General features: G+C 47.5%; 2 protein-coding genes and 3 non-coding genes across 21 annotated transcripts in view; 1 reads left to right on the top strand and 4 right to left on the bottom strand.

Moving 5' to 3' along the window:
* The window catches only part of clasp1a (cytoplasmic linker associated protein 1a), a 52,885-nt gene extending 34,573 nt beyond the window's left edge, over positions 1-18,312 (bottom strand). For 5 of the 17 annotated variants that reach the window (XM_076013955.1, XM_076013947.1, XM_076013954.1 and 2 more), the window contains exons 1-7: positions 18,136-18,309; positions 14,519-15,404; positions 2,720-2,798; positions 2,314-2,417; positions 1,744-1,835; positions 1,129-1,204; positions 611-708 (exon numbers count right to left, since the gene is read on the bottom strand). In XM_076013955.1, the coding sequence (XP_075870070.1) occupies positions 611-708; positions 1,129-1,204; positions 1,744-1,835; positions 2,314-2,417; positions 2,720-2,798; positions 14,519-14,716 (647 nt within the window). In that variant the 5' untranslated portion in view covers positions 14,717-15,404; positions 18,136-18,309. Of the gene's footprint in view, positions 1-610; positions 709-1,128; positions 1,205-1,743; positions 1,836-2,313; positions 2,418-2,719; positions 2,799-14,518; positions 15,405-18,135 lie in introns of all 17 variants that reach the window. The other 12 variants (XM_076013949.1, XM_076013956.1, XM_076013946.1 and 9 more) reach the window with 4 other exon arrangements.
* LOC142880254 (U4atac minor spliceosomal RNA) lies at positions 3,388-3,518 on the top strand. Its single transcript, XR_012925406.1, has one exon. It is a non-coding gene; the product is annotated as a U4atac minor spliceosomal RNA (small nuclear RNA).
* A 735-nt stretch (positions 18,313-19,047) lies between the features above and the next one.
* Positions 19,048-22,806, bottom strand: nifk (nucleolar protein interacting with the FHA domain of MKI67). The gene is made up of 6 exons (XM_076013993.1): positions 22,390-22,806; positions 21,383-21,511; positions 20,900-21,008; positions 20,596-20,807; positions 19,790-19,852; positions 19,048-19,518 (listed from the first exon to the last, which is right to left on the bottom strand). Exons 1-6 carry the CDS (start codon positions 22,534-22,536, stop codon positions 19,312-19,314), a joined length of 867 nt encoding a protein of 288 aa, XP_075870108.1. The 5' UTR covers positions 22,537-22,806; the 3' UTR covers positions 19,048-19,311.
* LOC142880256 (small nucleolar RNA ACA64) lies at positions 19,603-19,733 on the bottom strand. The gene has a single exon (XR_012925408.1). It is a non-coding gene; the product is annotated as a small nucleolar RNA ACA64 (small nucleolar RNA).
* Positions 21,191-21,320, bottom strand: LOC142880255 (small nucleolar RNA ACA64). The gene has a single exon (XR_012925407.1). It is a non-coding gene; the product is annotated as a small nucleolar RNA ACA64 (small nucleolar RNA).
* Positions 22,807-23,093: the final 287 nt, after the last annotated feature.

The following is a 23,093-nucleotide window of genomic DNA, read 5'->3' on the forward strand; positions in this document are numbered from 1 at the left end:
AATTTTGGCTACACTTGTACATGAGGTGCAAGCTAAGGAAACACAAAAGAATAAAGGATGGCAGGAAGGAGGAAGAGACAGAGAGGCAGACAGACAGGCAGACAGAGAGGCAGGCAGACAGACAGGCAGGCAGACAGGCAGGAAGAGAGACAGACAGGCAGACAGAGAGGCAGGCAGACAGACAGGCAGGCAGACAGGCAGGAAGAGAGACAGACAGACAAACAGGCAGGAAGAGGCAGACAGACCAGCAGACAGACAGACAGATAGATAGACAGAGAGGCAGGCAGACAGGCAGGAAGAGAGACAGACAGACAGACAAACAGGCAGGAAGAGGCAGACAGACAGACAGAGGCAGACAGACAGAGCGACAGACAGACAGGCAGAGGCAGGCAGACCAGCAGACAGACACAGAGGCAGAGAGACAGACAGACAGAGAGACAGACAGGCAGGCAGACAGGCAGGAAGAGAGATAGACAGACAGACAGAGCGACAGACAGACAGGCAGAGGCAGGCAGACCAGCAGACAGACACAGAGGTAGAGAGACAGACAGACAGAGAGACAGAGAGACAGACAGGCAGACAGACAGACAGCAGCTTCCTGTCCACCTACCTGGACTGCGGCAGGCCCTTCTTGCTGAGATCCAGCCGCACTCTCTCCCCCACATGTCTGTAGATCTCCACCAAGCTGCTCATGGCTCCATCACGCACCTGGACAGCACCGCACAGACATCACAGTAACATTATTATTATTATTATTATTATTATCATCACTATCATTATTACTATCTATTTATTTCAATGGTCACCAGCGGCATCTGCATCATGTCAGGGTGCTGTGCACAGTTTACTGCTGCCTGTGTAAACGGCAGTGAGAGGAAACACTCAAGAGCCCAAACGTGTTGAGCCAGGATCAGTGGAGGCTATTTTTTTTTGAATGAATGAATGAATGAATGAATGAATGATAAAATTGTTTGTTTTTTTCAGAACATACAACACATTGTAGAATTTCAATATCAATGCAACTGAATGATCAAAAACAAGAGGCTCCTCATGACAAATTGGCCAAATAATAACTTTATAATAATGACTTTGTTTATTTATTTATTGCACATACAACTAGCATCATACCTGACTGGTTGGGTCTCCCAGCAGGTTACATATGTGAGGGACAATCTTACTGAGGGTCAGACCTTGAGCTCCGTACCTGGAGGGGAGAGAGCGGTGAGAAAGGAGGAAGAGGAGAAAATAGGAGCCCTGCAGTTGTTACTAATTTGTTCAACTGGTTAGAATAAAATGGGATTGTCCGGCTTTGACTGACAGAAAGTTCGAGGTCAATCAAAATTTCTCCAGTATTCTTACAGTTGAATTCCTGCACTATATTATAACTGGAGTTGTCTTTGGTTGTTTTCTGTTTTTACTTCCCCTTACCCCTTTTCGGACATGAATAACATTTGTTTGTTTACTTACCCTATTTTTATTTTTTTTTATTTTGTATTTTTTGGTTTGTATCCCTTTTATTTTCTCATTTTCCTTCATGTTCAAAATAAATAAATAAAATAAAATCAAAAAATCAAATGACAAGCCAGGTCTTTTCCAAACATTGACTGAGGGCTTGTTGCTGACTGGTGGGAATAAAGCCAACAGGTTTGTCCTGAGGAGGACAGTGGAGGCGGAGCCGCCCGACAGTGTTTGGGGCCCTGCCACCTCTGCAGAGGAAGGGCAGCAGGGACACACGGGACTCACGTGCTCAGCGTGGCGATGAGGCAAAGGCACACTCCTTCCCTGGTCCTGTTGTTCTTGTGCTTGAAGCCACCCAGCATCCGGTCCCACACGTACTGCAACAACACAACACACTGCGGCCTTCACCCAACACTTTGTTTCAGTGTTGTACTGTAGAAAATATCACGCCGCACATTTTAAATCCCTTTATTTTAAATCTTGTTTTTGATCGTTGTTTGCTCCCTGTTAGGCTACAAATATTTAGCCTATAAATATTATATCATATATGATATTCATTTTGTATTTATTTTATTTTATTTTCTTGTGTGTTTGGGTTTTGTTTCCTTTTTATTCTCCTTCTGTCTTTACATGTTTGAAATAAATAGATAAATCAAATATACAATATTATATTATAATATTCTTCAATATAATCTCCATGCTTTTCTATTATATTGTTACTGTAATTCTGCAAATTTCCCCATTGTGGGATTAATAAAGGCTGCTTCTTCTTCTTCTTCTTCTTTAAAGCATCATAATAAAAAAAGAAACACTGTTTATGTGTGTGTGTGTGTGTGTGTGCGTGTTGGACCACACCTGTGGAGAGACCACTTGCTCCATTATCTTCAGCAGCAGCAGCTGATCCTGGTCTCTCACTTGGTCTTTAGCGTCTCCCAGTCGGTCGATGAGGCTCGGCAGCACTGAGGGAAAGCAGGAAGCAGAAGGATTGAACTTCAAAACAGACAGAAATAAACATAGAGTACATCAGGTGGAGGATTCTGGAGTGACAGACTCAGTTTTAACAGGTGATTATGTTAATAACTTCATTTAAAAAAAAACAGGGGGTCAACAGCTGGAAAGGACTTAATGCTGATTGGCTACGTGCAAAACAAGCATGCGACGATGTAATGAGGTGATAACGAGGGTCATTGACAGACCCTCAGCTCCACGGGTCACATGACCAAAACTCCAGTAGCTGCTGAGATCCCACTGAGAGTCTCACCTGTCCCAATATGGGCCCTGAAGCGCTCCTGTAAGCGGGTCACTAAGGCAGAGAGGAGGTCCAGACCCAGCAGTGCCACCTGGTGGAGACACAACAAAGCACATCTTGGAGTGAGATTTCACAGGCACGGTTTGATGTGAAACAAAGCAGGAGGAAAATCCACTCAGTCGTCTGCAGACGGTTGAAGTTTGGAAGGAGATCAGCGACAATTTGAAAAATGTGCAGATCTTTGTTGAGTTTCAAAAAAAAACACTGAGGGGGAAAATACTTCACGATCGTAAGGATACATGATTAAATTGTCAATCAATGATGAAGAATAATGTGAAGCATATTTAGTTTTGTTGTGTTTTTCACTGTTGTCCTACTGATATATTCCAGGTGATCTCCCAGACTGCACAGGGGAGGCAAGAATACGCTTCAGCATCACCGACTTCCTTTGTTTTTTTTTCTTGTGAGTGTATTTAATGTGGGACGGTTATTTTTCATTTTTGTCAGTTGATTGCAAAAGATTGCATTAGTTTACACTGCAAACAAAAATAAACCATTCATTCATTCATTCATTCATTCATTCATTCAGCCTGTGTTCAGAGGTGCGTTTGGAGCTGCACCACCAGTGAAGGAGCTGTGCACCACACAGAGATACTCCCTCTCTGGCCACTCCCACTCCAACCGTCCTTGTCATGGGGTGAGGGAGCTGCTCAGTGAGCGTCTAGCGAGAGCAGCCCTGCTGACACCATCACAATAACACATTAGCGTCACCTGGACTTTCAGTTCAGACCATGGTGCAATTTTTGAAAACCCCCAGTAACTGGTCAAATTAAAAACAGAGTGAGTGGACAAAGACAGAGGACACCTTCAAACCCCGCCTCCCGCCTCCATGATTCCCCAGGTTGTTGAAAGACCTTGGAGAGTCATTTCATTCTTCTCATCCAGAACTTTACTTTGCTGCAAACTATAAAAAAAAAGTCAATTTAACTCAATTTAACTCCAAAGACGCGAGTCTTTTCTTTTGCTTGGTGGAGTTCAAAGTGTTTTCTCGTCTCCAGTTTGGACACGTTTTGCCTCTGCTGCCAAATTCGGCATCTTGAGGTTCGTCTTTGGAAAGATAAAGGAAAGAGCGGGAAAAAAAAAACCACAACACGGCCGCCTCTCGTCCAATCGCGGTCCAACTCCCTGGGAGGTTTCAGCAGCGCCGGTTCAACTCCGACAGGCAGGTTGCTGCTTGTCTGCAGATGCTGGATGTGTTTCAGTCGCTGTCTTTTCAACCTCATTGAGTTTCTCCTGCTTTAAACAAAAGGTCAAATATAAATAAGAAAACAGTGAACTGCTGTTGCTGTTTAACTGCCAACCAAAGTAACTCACCAACACAAATCCACCTTTTGCTGAGGGGAAAAAAACAACAAGAAAAAAGCTTCCTGATCATCGCTGAAAACTGCTGGGCCCTGCTGGCGGACCCCGAGCCCCCCCCATCTGTCTCCAACCAGCACCGGGCTTTCCCATCACTTCCTGTCTGCTGCTGCTGCTGCTGCAGTCGTCTCATTAGCAGATGAAAAGACCAAAAACACCAGCGCCACAGAGGCACGTTTGCAACAATTTAATGTGAATTACAAGAGCAGCTGCTCAGGTTCTGCTCTTCCCACAGGGAGTAATCACAGTCTGGCATCAAGTCTATTGCTTGATGCTAGTGTGTCTTTTTTTCACAACTTGACCAAAAAAAAACAACACATTTATTGCACTAACGATGACGTTGAGATCTCAGTTTTGAGTTTTTCTCCATGGTTTTGATTGCATTCAGGATAGCAGGGAGCTAAAATGGTAGAGTTTGCATGAGCGTAAGGGTTCGTCACTGCCTCTCAACGCCCAGCGGCCAGTCTTTCATTCCATGGCGGCGGTGTGATCAGCCGGCAGTGACCGCGCAGTGACTCAGCAGCGCTCAGGACCCCGAGCCTGGTGGCAGCTACAGGGTGGCAGAGTGTACAGTAAACACTCAGTTAGAGGACACACACACACACAGAGCCATTCAGAAACAAATGCAGCGCACATAACACAAACACAAACACGCTCCTATCAGCCCTTTTCCAGTCCACTTCCTGCCTTTTCACGCTCGACTTCCTGCGGAGGGTAGAAAGACGCAGTGGAAGCGGGGTGGGTGGGGGGTGGGGGGGCAGCGTCCTCCTGCAGACACGCTGCCACTGATACTCGTGTGTCTGGCTCGTGTGCACACGCAGAGCTGCAGGGAGGAAATGTCAGACTTAATAATAACAGTCTGTAGGCGTGTGTGTGCATGTGGACGTGCACGCCGACGTGCACGCCGACGTGCAACAGGAGTGTCACAAAAAGAAAGAAAATGGAGGGAGGAATCACGGCTGGGCGGAGGCGATATCCAGAATTGAATGTCTCGATACTTCGATATCGCGATGTTTGATTGTATCGAAACATGAATCCGATATTGGATCACGTTAAATATCGGCCCAAGCCTACTCACTGGATCCAGATGTTTGTAGTTACAGTGGAAACATGCAGCAGAGGGACCCGAGGAGAGCAGATGTTTGGGTCTTTTCTCTCTCTGCTGCGTTCGTCTTTCCGAGACATTTTTATTCTTTGGAGAAGCGTCTCTCTCTTTCTCTGTCTTAGCGAGCTCGCGCCTCGCCTGAGGCCGACTCACGGCCAATCAGACGGCAACCACGGGACGGCACGGCGACGACTCATGAGCCTCCTTCTGCTCCGGGGGCCCAGAGGACTAAAAACAGAAGCAGCAAATTGAGCAGGGAGCACATTTGAGGAGGAGATCCACCCTCTTGACAAACACAAGGTTCCTGTAGTGGTGGGGTGTTGGAGGTGCAGATGAGTCAAAGACACAGGCAGGAGCTGATTCCACCGACGGCCCACAGGATGAGTTTCCTGTTACCTCCGCATTATTATAACCTGCACGGCTGAATGAGCAGACCAGTGACGACTGCAGGAATGAAGGACGGCTGTTTAGCAGTCATAAGAAGGCGTTGGCAGGTTAAACAGGTCTCTGATTATTGGCCAATTACTCTTTTTAATACCACAACAATGCTGTTTTTGTATTATTGTTGCCTTCTAGAAATTTACACTCTTCTGGTTTTTCTCTTTGTTAGCAGTCTTTATATTTTTTCCTGCCGGTGACCTTCAGGGTTGCGGCGAAGCTGCAGTAGTGACTGAGTGTCACATCAGTTTGTCTTCACCGTCACATTCATGCAGCCGACAATTACACAACGTGCAAAGCAAGTTGTCGTCTGACTCGCGCAGCCGACGTCCACACAGTGTATAAACAGTCAGAGTGCTGACGGCATGACGCAGCACTGCTGAGGCAGGAGAAGAGAGGAGCTGGAGGTAAAGAGTTCACCGCACACACATACACGTGCGCGTGTGTGTGTGTGTGTGTGTTTGTTTGTTCCTCAGGGAAGCTGGTTTTCTGTCGGTCTGGATATTTCATAAACTGATCAGTGGAGAACAGGAAGTTCACGCAAACCAGGGATCTAGTTCACACTTGGACGTCTAAAGTTCAGCTGAGATACCAATACACACACACACACACACACACACAAACTCAACTGATCTATGCGGCTCATTTGTTTTTAAAGGAACACGCACACTGACACAGCCACAGAGCCACGTTCCTCTCACAGCAACCTCCAGGGGGCACCTGCGAGCTGCCAGCTTCACATGGCTGAAGGTATACACCACACAAAAAACACACCTGAGGCTGCCAGCTGACAAGAAACAACATTGTTGTTGGCACATTGTGAACAGCTGTTGCACTTCCCTCAGGGAAAGTAGATGATATGAGGAAAATACTACAAGTGCCCAGTTTACCCAGTCTGGCCAGTTGGAGGGCAGCCAGTCACAGGAATATAATCAGCTGAGGACGAGAGTAAATCCTCTCATTAGGTGGATGGTAGAGAGGATGGAAAAGGTTTTTTTTTTTTTTTTTGGGGGTGGGGGGTCTCTTTAAATCTTTTAATACTACAGTTCCTCATTAGGACAACACAAATCCTGGGGCTCAGTGTTTGCCCATCTTGACAAGTCCATCCATCCACCCGTCCATCCATCCATCCATCCATCCGTCCATCCATCCATCCGTCCATCCATCCATCCATCCATCCACCCTCAATACCCGCTTATTCCGTAGTTCAGGGTCCCGGGGGTCTGCTGGAGCCTCACACAGGTGTCATAGGCTCCCTGGACCAGTGGCCACTTCATTGCAGGGCCACAAACACACATTCACACTCACACGCACCTACTGACAATTTAGAGATTCCAGTTGACCTCACATACATGTTTTTGGACTGTAGGAGGAAGCAGGAGAACCCGGAGAGAAGCCGCGCAGACACGGGGAGAACACGCAAACTCCACACAGGCCCGGGATCGAACCCACAACCTTCTTCTTGCCGTGTCTTGCCGAGTCATTGCGGTCGATTTGCTTCAAGAGAAACCTTTTCATCTTGGGCACGGCACAAATGTTCACGACAGAGAGACACAAGGCTGCTGGAAACACAGTCGCACCTCGACGGAGACCTTTGAGAAACATTTGGAACATAATAGAGCAAGCACAGTGCCTCTCTAAAATGCTTCAGAAGGCATTGATGGGCCTGACAGTGTCCAGTGTGGCGCTGATCACATTTAGCCACATTTTGATTTGTACACTCAACTAAATCGAGGTAATTTGAATGATGGCAGCTGGAAAATACATCAAACAGCACCAACGCACGCACACACGTGGAAATGCAAGCTTAGCTGGAATGGAGGGCGGGGGGGCGGTGGGGGAAATCCTGGAGTTGAGCAGATTAAATGAGAGAGTAGATTATGGGTGCGAGGTCGGTGCCGTCACAGGACGGATTTTTACTGGCAACCATTTGGGGAGGGGCTTACAGCTGCTGCTGCTGCTGCTGCTGCTCTGCAGTCACTGTCTGCACATAAAAGCCTTATAAACTTAAGAGTCAAATTTCAGCAAATGCTGACGACGGTGAAATCTGTTGTGTGTGAAACTGAAGACAGGTGGCGGTGTTCACAATAAAAGGAAGGGACCATTTACCAAAGAAGAAGAGGAGGAACAAAAGAAAAAAAAAAGACAGAATCTGTTCATTCCAATGTTAAAAATACAAAAGAAAAACTTATTGTGGCGTCCAGGAAGAGGGATGCAGCCGCAACAAGAGTCGCAGGAAGAACGTTTTACCACCAGTCGGTCTAATTGCAACTTTTAGTCCCTGAATTAGAGCATCACACACTGCACTGCAGGTGTGATATCATCATTCAGCAGTTTACAATAACAATAACACAACGTGTCGAAGTTTACATTTTCTCAATGACACGTTTTTATTATCGACGTTTTATTGTGGACGAATCACTGCAGCCCGACACACAACCAAACTTCCCCATCGTTGCCAGATTAGTGACCACGACACCAACCACAAGCGTTGGCTCCGCCCCCTCCTCAGTGGTCACCTTTTGAATGCAATAAAACCAAAGCGTCAATCTTTTTTTAAGCATGGACGGTGAAAACACCGGGCTAACTGAGCTCTTAGAGAGGGTTTATTATAGCAGCTTTAATTTTATGATGTTTTCAAACATTATGTAAGACATCATAACACCCTGACACACACACACACACACACACACACACACACACACACACACACACACACACACACACACACACACACACACACACACACACACACACTCTGCTGAGCTCAGTGTGATCCACAGGCGCTCTCTCTCTCTCTCTCTCACTCTCTCTCTCTCTCTCGGTTACTGCAGTTTGGGATTAACGCTGCGGTGCCGACCGCCGCGACCTTTGGCGTTGACCCAGTGAGCAGACAAACTCACGTGGTTATAGAGGGAAAAGAAACATTGCAAAATGCCGCTCGCAAGCCTTTTTTCAGTAAAGCCACTTTGCCGTCCCACAACCCGTTTCCTTTTCTACAGGTCAAACTGAGCATTCTGGGTAAATTCTATACTCTGACACAGTGTGTTGTGTGACCTTCAGTAGCAGCAGCAGCAGCAGTAGCAGGCTCGTGGTTCAAATTAATCTTTTTGTTTCTGTCAGATTAATAATTTAATCTTGTCAGACCTGCTGTTATTGGAAGCAGGTGTTTTGAATCCAACCCTGTTCATATTTCTGGCCTGAATCCTCCTGAATGAGGACGGCTGAAGTGGGTTTCTTGTGATATAAACTGAAGAAGGAGAAGGAGGAGGAGAAGGAGAAGGAGAAGGAGAAGAAATTCCGTTTGGCAACATCTCTCAGGTAGCAGCATACACGTGAAGTTTAAAAACGAGATGAGGACGATGTCCTTGGAAAATGATGTTTTTTTTTGGCTTGATTCCCCCCAGCGATTTTCTGTTGGCTTTGCGTTTGCGTGGACCATCTGACTGCACCACACACAAAGAACAAGCTGCCCAGTGCCTGGGCCAGCCAAAGGTCTTAATGGCATCTTAATGCTTGCTGGAATCAATGCAACAGATTCTGGCGTCGCTTGGTCGAAACCCAGTCGCCAGAAGAAGAGAGCGTGTCTGATTCATATTCAGCTGCTCCTCACGGTACAGCAGCGCCCTCAGGTAGTGCTGTAGTCAAGACCGCACCAACTGAGACCAAGACACTATCAAGACTAGAGAGTATCGAGACCGAGACCAGACCAAGACCCTTGGAGTTTGAGACCAAGACTTTAAATATCAAAGAAAAATAACAACAAGAAAGAAATAAACTACCAGTATCTTCTCAAAAATTCCAGTTTACTTCTAAACGGAACAGCAACATCTCTTCTTTTGCTGCTTTGCCGACTATTTTGAACCATTTTCAAAAAAACAACTTTGCTTCATCAAATTAAAAAAAAAAATCAATGAACTGGGAATAACGGCAGCAGCTGGATTATTTTCGGTTATTATCGTGTTATTACAGTGTTGGCTGCGTCTCCGCTGGTCTGGATCAAAAATCCCAGTCCGTCCATCCAGGCAGGCAGCGGCCGAGACCAGACCCAGTTAAAAATGCCTCCGGGTCCAAGGCGAGACCGGGACCCTTAAAAAGCAGTCTGGAGACCAGGACCAACCTCCAGGACTGCAGCACTATACTCTCAGGTAAATTAGTGACTGGACTGCGAGGGCTGTTAAAGCTCCATCCCCACCGTTCAGCTTGAAGGGGAACAAACGGTCACATGGCAGGGATCTTCACAAAGTCTGCACTTTAAAAACGTCGCCCCAGGGAAACGACCTTCTTCTCCCTTTAATGAGCCACATTATTTGCAGGACTTTAAACAGGCGGTGAGACGTGTCCAACCTGCTGCCAGGCAGCACAAGAGGCCCCCTTCATCCCCCTCCCCCCCCCCCAACCACCACCATTTATTTTTTGTTTTACGAGTGGGAACTTCAAAGTGATGTCATTGGGCCGCAGCCCCGGAGCGTTTAGCCAGGCGTCACCACGGCCAATCAGCTGGCCCGGCCCGGCCCGGCCCGGCCCGGCCCGAGCCCGGCCCTCTGCAGCGTCCTCCAGTGGCTGAGCCCCTCAGGCCACCGCGGCTCCGCCCACTCTGGTATTTATCACACTCAAGACGAGGTGAGATAGCGAGGGAGACGGCCCTCCTAGTGCAGGGGGTTTCATTTTTTATCTGCTGAGCTGCATTCCTGAGTTGCTGTTCCTTCTGTTTTTTTTTTCCTTATCAGCTCCAGGAGACCAGGAGTCGTTTGTTTGGAAGAAATTCCTTCTTTGGAATCAGTTCAGTTGAAAATCCTGATGTATTGAGTAAATATGAAGGGAAGGTTCAGTGTTGGTTGTGGAAGATGATGTATTGGCTTTGGCTTCAGATGGAAAAGGCCTGGTGTTGGTGACAAAGCATTGTGTATCCCATTGGACAAATCACTTTTGTCATATGTCCCTGGTGTCATAGGTATGTAGGAATATTGTAAATGGACAGATGTATTGATCCGTGTCTAATACGGCCATGAGGGGTTTGAGCTTTTCAAGACGGATCTTCAGGAATTCATCCCGGGAATGTCGCTGGCTTTTAGGAGGAAGCAAGGTACAAAACCACGGTGGACTGTTGGTCAAACTCAGGGTCCAACTGGTCTGAGGGCGTCTCCCTCTGCTCCACCCTGTGCTGGTGGACCAGCAGCTGAGACCACCAGCTGGGAGGAGCCCACACACCCAGCTCGGACTGCGACAACTGTGTGCATGACTCCCTCCCTCTCTCTCTATCTCTCTCTCTCTCACACGCACACACGCACACACACACACACACACACACTGTATCTCACTCTCTCTTCGCTGGAGATTGCCTGAGAGTGAATCACTAATTGCTCTATTTAAAAAAATAAAGCCCCGGCAACAGCCACCAGCAACAGTCGTACTTTTCTGCAGTCGCACAAAAATACAACTGTGTGTTTGGGTTCAGGGTTTTATTGGTCACAGTCGATTCTTTGTGCCAGGGACATGCAAAAAGAGGACGATGCAGCGGCGGCTAATTATGAACTTATGAAGCCTCTACTGTCTTGTTATGATGAGCTTAATATTTATTTTCCGAGTCAGAATTTTCTGCTTCAAAGAAAAGGGGAAAACATCCCAAGGCACTCGACAAGGCTTTTCACTCCGATGTCTATGTGAAAAAAACACTGTGCTGTATGTTACAACACCACACAACACAACACAACACAACACAACACAGCACAGTAGCCTGCTTCGGGGGGGGCAGCGACAATCTACCTTCCATTATAAATTCCTCTCCCAATTCAACGACGACGACCAGAAGAGAAGAAAGACATGGCGGAGACGCCACTTGAGCTGTGTGTGTGTGGAAGAGGACATCGTCTTCACACACACACAGTCGCTGCAGTGGGCCATCAGCTAGGACCAGAAGCCCTCGCAGCAGAAACAGGAACCATGACTTCACCAACGTGAATGGATCATTAGAAATGAAAGACAAGTGCAAGACTTTAGAAACAAATAAAAGTGTCAATTTTGACAATATTGCTGACACGCAGACAAATATCAGCTATTTCCTGTCACACTGTCCAGTCACAGGCATTCTGTCCACTGAAGAGCCAACGTGAGCAGCGGGAACACACACACACACACACACACACACACACACACACACACACACACACACACACACACACACACACACACACACACACCTTAAAGTATGACTCGGCAGGTATGTTGCATCATCAGTCAGCTGTGTGTGTGTGTGTTTCACCTGCGCCTTGAATCATGTGAAAAAAAAAAGGGGAGGGGCCAATCACTCATTTCTCTGTGACTTGAACACTTTAACAGCTGAAAGTAGAAACAAAATGTGACTGCTATCTGGTTTCCTTTGAGTGTTTCCCCCTCTTTGTCCAAAAATGTTTGTTTTTTTTCTTTTGACTTCTTAAACATCTCAGTTTATACTTGCCTTTGTAACATTTGTGTCTATGTTCTTTTATAAAAATACATAATCACAGAAATGTGGCTGACAGGGTTAGGGTTCCTGTCGGAGCCCAATCAGCTCTGCTTGTCGTCCAAACACCGGAGGAATGTGCGGCGCAGCAGCGGGGAAACACAAGCTAGCGGCGAAGCGGCTGAGAAAACCACCAGGGTCGACGGCGGCTCCGGCTAAAACGCCGGTATTAGAGGCATCTGCCCAAAGCTCCATGTATGGAGAGCAAATCCATCACTGCTTCCCTCTTCCCCTCACACTAAATACTTTCCACATTAGCTGCCAAGCGATCGACTGGCTCTGAGTGGAGGTTAAAGCCCCAGTCAGACTGGAGGTGGCGCCCCCCCTACAACACCCTCCCCTCCACTCTGTCAGCACCACTGGACCTCAACAGGACTAAAACGTCGGAGCCTGTATTTGACGTGCTGACAGGGAGCCACCGACGATATCCGACCGTCAGCAGGGCCTTTTTTTTTTTTTGAAAAAGGAAGAAATTTGAATTTCAGATCTTTTTTTTTCTTTCTGAAGGGCAAACGTGGCCTCTGCAGACTGTACACTCTGCCAGTATGTCACTACTCTAAGCCTATGCGGCCTGAAGGTCCTTACACACCGGGAGTGAATTTGCGAGGCGAATAATTTGCTTTTTTTTTTTTTTTTTTGAAAACCTCTTGAAGTCGATGCAAGCTTCCACACCAGCAGCACATTTCCACAGAGCGACAAAGCTCTCGTGTTGAATATTGCGGCGGCGAACGGGCGCAACGGCTGGACCCGCTGACCAATCAAAACGATGACGACGTGCTGACCTCGCCTCAGACATGTAGCTCGCCGCTGTTCCGGGATCAATGGGCTCGGTATCGTTGTCTCCCTCTGCAAACGTGGAGCCAATCAACATAATTCCCATGTTTAAACAGTGGCCTCAATAGGATCTCATGTCATCAGGACACCGATGATTCCACAAGGACTCGTCTCCCTGCAACTCTGACTTCAAAACATCCAACTTTTCCAAAGGGAGGCCTCACTTTTCCTCACTTTGGAAAAGTCAAGAAACAGCAGAGCAACACACACGGAAAAGTGCAGCAGGCTGAAGCCTCGACACCGCAGCCTTCGCTGAGATACAGGCTCGGCTTTGTTCGGGCAAATATCCCAACGTTTCCGAGCTCCTGCGTGGAGCGAAAAAAAAAGCAGCAAATATCCCCACTTTGGAATGGCAGGCTTGGGTAAAGAGTTACGATGAGCAAATGTGGTTGAGGGCCTTTTCAAGCAGCACTGACGCAGTCAGCGTCTGACCGAGTTGTATACTAGGATGGAGAACAATCAGTGGCGGAGGAACAGGAAAACTGGAAACTCTCACATCGACAGACCACAGAAATGCAAAGCACACGGCTGCACGACGACGGGGAAGTGCCGAGGAAAAAAACACTATTCCTGGTTGTTCTCCGGGACTCCGGAAGTCTGCATCAGAGGTGTGAGAAAGTCCGGCAAACTGAAACTGTCTGAGTGACCGACACCAACCACTGTGCTGCAGCACACTGGTGGACCGGGCGACACTGTCAGGTGAGCCGTGGAAAATGATCCAATTTCACTCAATGGGAGTAAAATAATAATAATATTCCATTGTGGAGTGACGGTGTGTGCTGTGTTTTCCTCCCTCAAGTCTTCCCAGGATAAATAAAACTTTGCCGTGGCTCAAAAAAGGTTGAAAAACTCTGGCAGGAGGACTGTCGATAAAAATTGCTCAGTATTCCTGGTCAGCATCCCATAGTGCTCAGTATTCTATATTGGTCAATATTCCTATTGCTCAGTATTCCCATTGCTCAGTATTCCTACTGGCTAGTATTCCTATTGCTCCATATTCCTATTGCTCAGTATTCCCTGTTGCTCAGTATTCCCATTGCTCAGTATTCCTACTGGCCAGTATTCCTATTGCTCAGTATTCCTACTGGCCAGTATTCCTATTGCTCAGTATTCATACTGGCTAGTATTCCCATTGCTCAGTATTCATACTGGCCAGTATTCCCATTGCTCAGTATTCATACTGGCTAGTATTCCTATTGCTCCATATTCCTATTGCTCAGTATTCCCTGTTGCTCAGTATTCCTATTGCTCAGTATTCCTATTGCTCAGTATTCCTATTGCTCAGTATTCCCTGTTGCTCAGTATTCCCTGTTGCTCAGTATTCCCTGTTGCTCAGTATTCCTACTGGCCAGTATTCCTATTGCTCAGTATTCCCCGTTGCTCAGTATTGCTATTCGGCTGCATGTGAAAGTGTCGGTGTGATTTCAGAAGAGCAGCACGCAGGGATCAGCGGAGCAGTGGTGGACTTTGAAAGCCCCGCCACCACGTGTGCAGTTGCACGCGTGAGCCGTACCTTGAAGTTGCTGGAGTTGACCCAGGAGCTGGCGATGCCGTCCACCATGCGGTCCAGCGCCGTCTGGTCCTGCTCCAGGTCGTGGGACTTGTCCCGGTCCGAGAGGTAGTCCACCATCTCCTGTCCCACCTGCAGCCGCCGGCCCACGTCTTTGTGCAGCACCTGGGCCAGGCAGCCCTCCATGCTGGGCTCCATCATGGTGGGCTTCCTCCACTGGCGAGCAGCGACTGGCTGCTAGCGACGCTGCACCGCTCGCCGCCGCCACCGGTGGCACCGAGAGCGACGGCCAAACAAAAGGCGCTGCGGTTAATGAGGCCGACCCCGGAAAGGGGAGCACAAAAGAGGCGGGGGGTCGGGGGGGGGTACACAGTCTGCTGGTGTGTGTTTGCTTCTTTTTTTTTTAAACCCAGAAGCAGAAGCCTGGACTTTTGTGAGGCAGTGTGTGTGTTTTGGTGGGGGTGGGGGTGGGGGTTGGGGTGGGTGCTAGGTTGCTAGCGAGCTAGCGGCCCTGCCCTGGGGATGGATGGCTGGATGGGCGGATGGATTGATGGCAGTGGCGGGGCTGTGGGAATGGCAGCGACGCAGCATGTGTGTGTCTGGACAGCAGCTGGGGAGCTAGGTTCACTCCTCCCTCTCTCTCCCTCTCTCTCTCTCTCTCTCACTCGCTCTCTCTCTCACTGGGCTTCGGCTTCCACTCTTACGGAGAGGTGGTGGGCCAAAATGCTACAGCAAGGGGAAGAGGAGGAGGAGGAGGAGAGGAGGAGGCCCTGGTAAAAAAAAAAATAAAAAGCCAGCCAGCTTGTGGAAGAGGAGGAGGAGAGGAAGCAGAGGAGAGGGGCGGGGCTCAGTGCTCCAGGTCTTGTCCCGGGATCTGTCCTGGAGAGCCCTGCAGGAGGCAGAGAGGAAGCTTCAGAAGGGCGAGCGTTCATAATGACCTCTTTATTTATATACTGTATACACTCCCAGTCAAAGGTTTGGACACACCATCTCATGCCTTTTTTTTATTTTATTTTTTTATTAATCTTTACAACTTTCTGCACTGCAGATACTGAAGACATCAAATATATGAGCAAGATATACGTGTCATTATACAGCAAAGAAAAACACGTTCCATAACTCTAAATATGCTTTTTATGAAAGGCGGCTATTTGAAAGAATTTCAATATTGTTTCCGACACAAATCCATGTGTGTTCATACGCAGTTTTGATGCCTTCACCGAGAAACTGCACTGTCAACGGTCATGAGAATGAAGGAAAAGACATTGAGTTCATAGGGTGAGTCCACACTCCTGACTGCTAGTGTGTACTTTTTCATTCGTTGGTAAAAAGAAACAAAGCATTTATTGCAACAACAAAAAGACATTCCCAGAATCTAGAATGAAAGGGGGCAGAAATACTATATTGAAATAAAATATTGTCAAGCACCAAGTGGAGCAGCGCTCCTAATTTCGTTGTATGCACCGTCATGTAATGACAATAGAGGCTTTTGATTTGATTTGATTTGAGAGAAGAGTCCTGTTCATCCATTACACACAAATTGACGTCTCAAGCAGTTCCTTGTTGTAACTTTGCTGGTTAAGATTTTCATAAAGATTTGACTTTATGTAACATTCTAATTTTCTGAATTTTTGAATTTGAGTTTTTTTGTTGTTTTTTTTAAGCTGCAAGACCTGATCAGCAAAATGCAAAGAAATAAAAACTTGAAATATATTGATTTGCATATTATTCCTTTATATAATTTTCTGGGTAGTACTGTACTTTTCCTGAGTTAAACGTGCACAGCTGAGGTGTGTTGCAGCAGCAGCAGCAGCAGCAGCAGCAGCAGCCCAGTGCTGGGGAAATGTGAGGCTGTTGGAAAGTGAACATGAAGACACTGCAGTGTGTTGTCTGCCGGCCGCACACAGCTCGATCATATGCCGAGTGGCCTTCGTCTCCGCAGGCCCTCTTGTGTGACGAGCTTATCTGCGGGAGAGGAATGCTAAAAAAAACGCCTCCACCAGCTGTAGGGAGCCCCGAGGTTGTAAATAATAAAATTAAATACAAAAAAAAATAATAAAATAAATCCCAGCAATGAGTGGACCGAATCTGAACTATGGCTACTCTGGCCTGGAGGACAATGACTGCTTGCGCTTTGAACGGAATTTTCCTTCAAGCGCCGCGGTCCATCGTGTTGCCGTCTCTCATTTGACTTTTATTTTCTGCACTTGTTCTGTACTTGCGTGCAGAGGTAACGTTCACGTCCAGCAACTATCAGCAGGTTTACTCGACACCGACTGACACTGCGACAAAAAAACAAAAAGCACCAACACTCAGCAAATTTGCATGGGCAATTCTCCAAAACACTGCAGACATGAGGAAACACACGGCATATTTAGCCCTGTGCCCCCCCCCCCCCTCCTGCCCAACCTGACGCTTTGTCCGACCACTCGCATATTTGCAAAAGGGAGAGAAACAAAAGCAGTCTCAGAGGGCGGGGCCAACACCTGGCTGGGCTGGGGGGGTGTGGCCACCACCCTGAGAGAGCTATGACGTCATCAAGGTGAGGGGCTGTTTCTCCACAACAACAGCCGGACGTACTTTTTCTATTTTATTTTTCTATTTATTTTTATTTTATTTTTCCTATTTCTGCGGTGTTGATTGGCAGGCTACAGATTGAAAGGTCCGGGCTCTTCTACCATCCCTTCCTCATCCCGTCCCCTTTTTATTTGTATCCTTGCGTATGATGTCATCTTGACATCACCGAATACAATCGCTGTAGTTAAAAGGAAATTGTCGAGATAAATTGAGGTGGGAGTATCCAAACGTCTAATTTAACGTGCTTCATTTCTACATTGTTTAGTATCTATTACAGGACACGACCGGTGTATTTAGAAGCGTATTCAACTGAATCTTTCAAGAAGGGGGGGGGGGACACACATTAACAGTCGGTGTAAGGGCGGATGAAGCCATTCATTGGACGGTGAAATTGATTAACATGCTCTTAGGGCGAATTATAATTGCATTTTCTAGTAGTTGGAAGTATGACCATTGTTTAGGACCTTTGACAAACCACACACACACACACACTAATGTGTTCCCTTCATTTCCTTGCTGACTGTCAAGCAGCGGCTAACTAGCAAGCAGCAGCAGCGGCACAGGAAGCCCCGAGCATCCCTGCCTGCCTGCCTGCTAGCAGCGCCTCTGTCTGACAGCAGCTTCAGTCACAGTTCCACCTGAGACTCGTCGTCCCCTCGTCATGTTCCCCCCCACACACACACACACACTTCTTTTGTTTTCCATTTTAACCTCTTCCTCTTTCGTTTCTCCTCGGGAGCAAGCAACAAAAATAATAATTATTATTATTATTATAAAAGAAAGAAGAAAGAAAAAAAAAGAGTGGCGAGTGGCCTTTTCCCTGCGTCCAGGAGTAGGTGTGTGCTGCTGCGGGTGGCTAAAGCTAGCAGCTCCCCGAGCCTCGGAGCCCTGCCTTCCTTTCAATGAACCGTCAGTTCGCACACAGACACACACACAGACACACAGGCAAGGCAAGGCAAGCGGACAGACGGACGCGGCGGCGGCGGCCACAAAGAGAGCCTTTTCGCCAGGCTTTAACATCAGCAAAGATCAATCCCACTCACCATACCCTGCTGTCGGAAGCGCTGGCTCCGGCTGTGGACCTCCGCCTCCGAGTTGTGCTGCTAAAAAAAAAAAAAAAGAAGAAGAAGAAAAAAAAAAACCCCGTCCAGCGAAGGGGCCCCGGAAAAAAAAAGCTGCCGAGTCTTTCTCTTTCTCTCCCACTCTCTCTCTCACACACACACACATACACTCTCTCCACCCGGAATTCAGTCTGCGGGACAAGAATGGGATCGTCGTGCGCAGGCGCACTCGGAACGGGGATGATGTTGGCACTTGGAGAAACTGTCGCATGGCAATGGGAAGGAGGCGCGGTGGGAGGGGACTCGCTGCGCGTGCCATCGATCACGCGCCCCACCTAGCGGTCACTTGCGGTAAACGCTGAATAAAATAAAATAAAAAAATAAACCAATAAAGAAACTATCGTCATCTGCATATCAGATTTTATTCATAGCGCACTTTCCATTTGTAGGCAAATCTCAAAGTGCACATATATATGTATATATACATGAATATTTCTGTGTGTGTACAATGAGCTGTATATATATTTTTATGTAATATGTACTTTGTATTTGTATTTAGTTCACTGCTGAGCTCTCTGGTTGGATGCCAACTGTACTTCATTGCTCTGTACTACTCTGACGTGCAATGACAATAAAGTTGAATCTAATCTAGTCTGATCATTTTAAAATTATACATGTATATACACATATATGCATGCTGGGTGGGCGGGGCTTGCCGTTGGTGGCAAGGGCTACCTACACTCAATATACATCACTGGCCGCCAGAAGTAGTTAGCCAGCCAGTTCTTGCTACTTTGTGTCAATGCTAAAACCTTCTGAAAACACTTGAGAGATTTTCAAGTTTATCGAAAGTCAAGTACGTTTTTTTTTTTTAATGTTATTTATTTTCATAAATCCAAGTTTACACATTTAAAAAATAATAATTACACTTAGACACAAGTGTGGATACCACATTGGATCAACCAGAGTCTTCAAGCTGTACAGACACTTCAACAAACGTCCACATGGTGTCAGCCAGAGAGTCGGGCAGGTCCGAGTCCTTCTGCGATTCCCCATCACGGCTCAGTGACTCACACTGAGTGACCCTGATGTTGGACTCTTTGCTCTGCCAGCCAGAGCACCAAGTTCACCCTTCCACAAGAGACGAGGTCCTGACTCTCACTCAGCCTCAGCCTCCTCTTCGGACGGCTCCTCGCTCTCAGACTCATCCTGCTCATCTCCTGCTTCCTCATCCTCCTCTTCCTCATCCTCCTCATTCTCCACCGTCGGCATCTTGAGGACGATTTCGTCATCTGCGTCGTCGTCGGCGACCACGATGGACTTCCTCCTCTCCAGCAGTGACGGGGTGCAGACGGGCGTGGCGTCCTGAGGCGGGACAGACAAAGCCGGTTAGCTGGTCGCTGGGGGTTCATAACGTCGCCATAAGTCTGCTCTCTGTGTGCCAACGTGTGATGTCGGTACATGGGTTTTATCACGCAGGCACGTTTTGGACGCGCAATAAGCTTAAATGTACCACAGTGCTGTCGGCACAGTTTTCTGACCCCGGGTCACCAACACACCCGGGGCCATTTTCAGTCTGTGCCTGATCCCTGTGTTGCTAATCGTGTGTGTGTGTGTGTGTGTGTGTGATGCTTACATCACTGCATGTGGATGCGTTCATGGAGTCGGAGGACTTCTTCTTCTGTGGTACCTGGGCAGCCTGAAAGCACAGACGGAGCGGCGAAGAGTTAACAACAAAAAGGAAGAGGAGAACGAGTTGCAACTATTGTTGCCACTGTTGAGGCGATGTGAAGGTCACTGGCCATCGCACCCACCACCACCTATGAGACTGATGCTGTGTCTCAATTCAGGCTCTGCATCCTTGAAGTATGCATTTTGAAAGGAAGCTGCGTCATAGCACTGCGCCGAAGGCTCCTCCCAATTCCCAAAGGTCCTTAGGACGCTCCGAATACTGGGAATGTGCCCTCGTTTTAGCCGATTTCCAAGGCTGCACCGCTACTATCCTTCGCGTACTTATGTATCCCATGATGCTTTACGTGCTGCTGCAAAGCATCCTGGGATCCTGGGAAGTCGGCTGAAATTAGCGGCATCTACTGGCAAAGACACTACGTATAAATTTAAGTATTACATTTCACATCAAATATTCAGTTTTAACATCAGGTTTTTAACTATTTGAACATCCAACGCTATGGTTAGATGGCGAACCAATGGTTAGCTTGATGCTATGAAAACGTCACTTCCGGGGTTGGCCACCAGGGAAGGAACTGCGGTGACGCAACCAGGAAATACACCTATGGCTAGACCGTCCCGTGTGGTTGCCGGGGAGGCGGGGTTTGGGTCGGTCCTTCGAGGCCCCGGCCTCGAAGAACGCTTCCTTCAGATAGAGGACGCTCCGTTCGAAGGATGCAGACCCTGAATTGAGACGCGGCACGTTTGACTTACAAATCCAGGGAAGTCGTAGTCGATGCCCTGCGCCGCCAGTCTCTTGCGCAGCTTGTTCTCTTTCTGCAGCAGCTTCTTTGTGGTCTTTGGGATCTGCTCGTCCGTGGGCCTCTTGTTGTAGCGCTTCACGGCGGGGTTCAGCGGCTTCTTGAACTCCGTGCGGGAGCCTTCAAACAGCTTCTCGTGCACCTTCTCCGCTGGCATGACGTGGCCTGGCGAGGGGGAATTGACAGCGGCACATACATCTGTTCAGTCACTGGCGTCCTGATAGGAAGCAGGAGCGAGGAAGCCGAGTGATGCTCACACTTGATGATTCTTTCTCCCATCAGGTAATTGTTCATGGTCTCCGCCACAATTTTGGCCACTTCGACGCAGTCAAACTCGATGAAGGCGTAGCCTTTGCTGCCGCCCGTCTGCAGGTCAAAAGGTTGGACTGTAATTAAACATCCGTTTCAAAACACTTTTATTTTTTTTTATTTTTTTACTGTAAAGAAACAACAAAGTCAAGTCCAGGCAACAAAAACTGCATCACTGATAAAAAAAAAATATATCAAATTGTAGAACCTTTAAAGGCCTTTAATAGGTTTCCTGCTGCTTCTGTGGGAACATGGGTTTTATCACCGTGCCACTGTGTGAGCAGGCAATAAGCTTAATGCACCGACATGCTGTAGGCTCAGTTATCTGACCTCAGACCAGTGTCACATCTGAGCTCATTTTCAGACCGAGCCAAACATCGGAGGGAAAGAAGACGGAACAAAAAAAAAAACAATGCTGACAGTCCGCTAACCTTTTTGCTCCTGGACAGCCGCAGCCGCAGGACTTTTCCAAACTGTTCAAAGTAAGCTTTGAGCTGAGGCTCAAACAGGCCGATGGGCAGGTGACCAACATAGACCACTCCAGGTGCCCAGGGCTTCCCCTGGAAACAGGAAAAAGACATCAGCTTGATGCACACGCTCAGCGTGAAGGTCCCCAAAGGTCAAACGTGATTGTGCATTTTATGAGTGCATATTTTGAGAAGATCCTAGGTGGTTGTGATTCACCCCCCCCCCCCCCCCCACAGTGTATTGTGCATGTACGTATTATGTCAGTATGGACACGTTATAAAATAAACTGCCGAACCCAGACAGGAATCTTTTCAATAGTTGCAAACTTAGGGCGTTTATTCACATTTGAAAGTAGATTTTCAATTAATTATTTGACTTAATTTTTTAAAAATAATTTTCATTTCATCGTCATAATTATTGCACCTAAACTTACCTTCTATACACTATAATGGTGTAGGAAAACCTTCCTTATTCCTCAATCTGCACAATCTTGACTGTCTTTTGCGCATCTGCTTTGGTTGTTTGCTATACATAGACTGATTTGAGTGTTTTTGAAAATACTGTATAGTTTTGGTACTTTTTTTTTTTTTTTTTTTTTTTGTACTGCAACAGTCTAGTTTCCCAATTTGGGATCAATGAATTGTATCTATCTATCCATCTCTGTCATACGACTCGGTTGTCCCTCAGCAAAGAAGAGAAATTCCCCTCTGTACTAACACAACATTATATTTACTTTACACTATCTGGCCGCCTTTCAGACTATAACTAATATTTGAGGATGGAAACAACCGCACGTGTACTCGCGCCTGGAGGAGGATCATCAGACATCTGGACTGGATAACAATTAAACTAAGTCAGGTGACACCTGATCACTTTCTATCTACGACGACCTGTTAGAGATGAATTTCCCACAACTTATTTCACATTTGTTTTCCCCCCTCACAGGGCCTCGCCACACGTGAAGACCCACCTTGACGGACTTCTCCTCAGTAGTTTTCTTCTTCCTCTTCCTCTTCGCCTCCTGAACCTTGCTCTTGAACTCCGACTCCTGTTTGGGGTCCAACGCCAGCAGCTCTTTGGCCGCTTTCGGCGCCGTTTCGGCCGAACTCTCCGTCATTGGTGCCGATTTACAACACAACACGAGACACACGCCGCTAGACACGCTGAGACGGGGCACGTCGAGCAGCACGCAGCGCTGCAACCACCACCACGTTGCCGTTCACTTCCGGTCGCGCATGCGCCCAAAGCTAAAGGAAGAGCAGGCGGAGCAGCAGTGCGCGTTGGCGGCATTTCCTCACAGCGCCACTCGTCGGCAGGGAGGAGAAGCGCAAGCAACAAACCGATGACGGCAGCGACGGTCTAGCCAGCCAGACATGGGCAAACTGTGGCCCGGGGACCGTATGCGGCCCGTTGAACGTTCTTATCCGCCGAACTTGAAGAAATGATATTAACAGTGAGCAAGTCATAACATATCTGTATTTCATCCATCTTTCCAGTGTTTTAAGAGTCATTTCAATGAAGACCGTGGGGCTTCAAAGACACTGATTTTGTTGTCACTTTGCTTTGGTTCATTTTCAATTGACATTAAAGCACACGTTTCCTACACATCCCATAATATTTCCGTTCTCCCATGAGGTGGCTCACCGAAACACTCCATCCGTCTGCTGCTGCTCC

This window comes from Nelusetta ayraudi, unplaced genomic scaffold, assembly GCF_046127955.1.
Source record: "Nelusetta ayraudi isolate G7.1 ecotype Tasmania unplaced genomic scaffold, CSIRO-AGI_Nayr_v1 ptg000163l, whole genome shotgun sequence".
Lineage (NCBI taxonomy): Eukaryota > Metazoa > Chordata > Actinopteri > Tetraodontiformes > Monacanthidae > Nelusetta > Nelusetta ayraudi.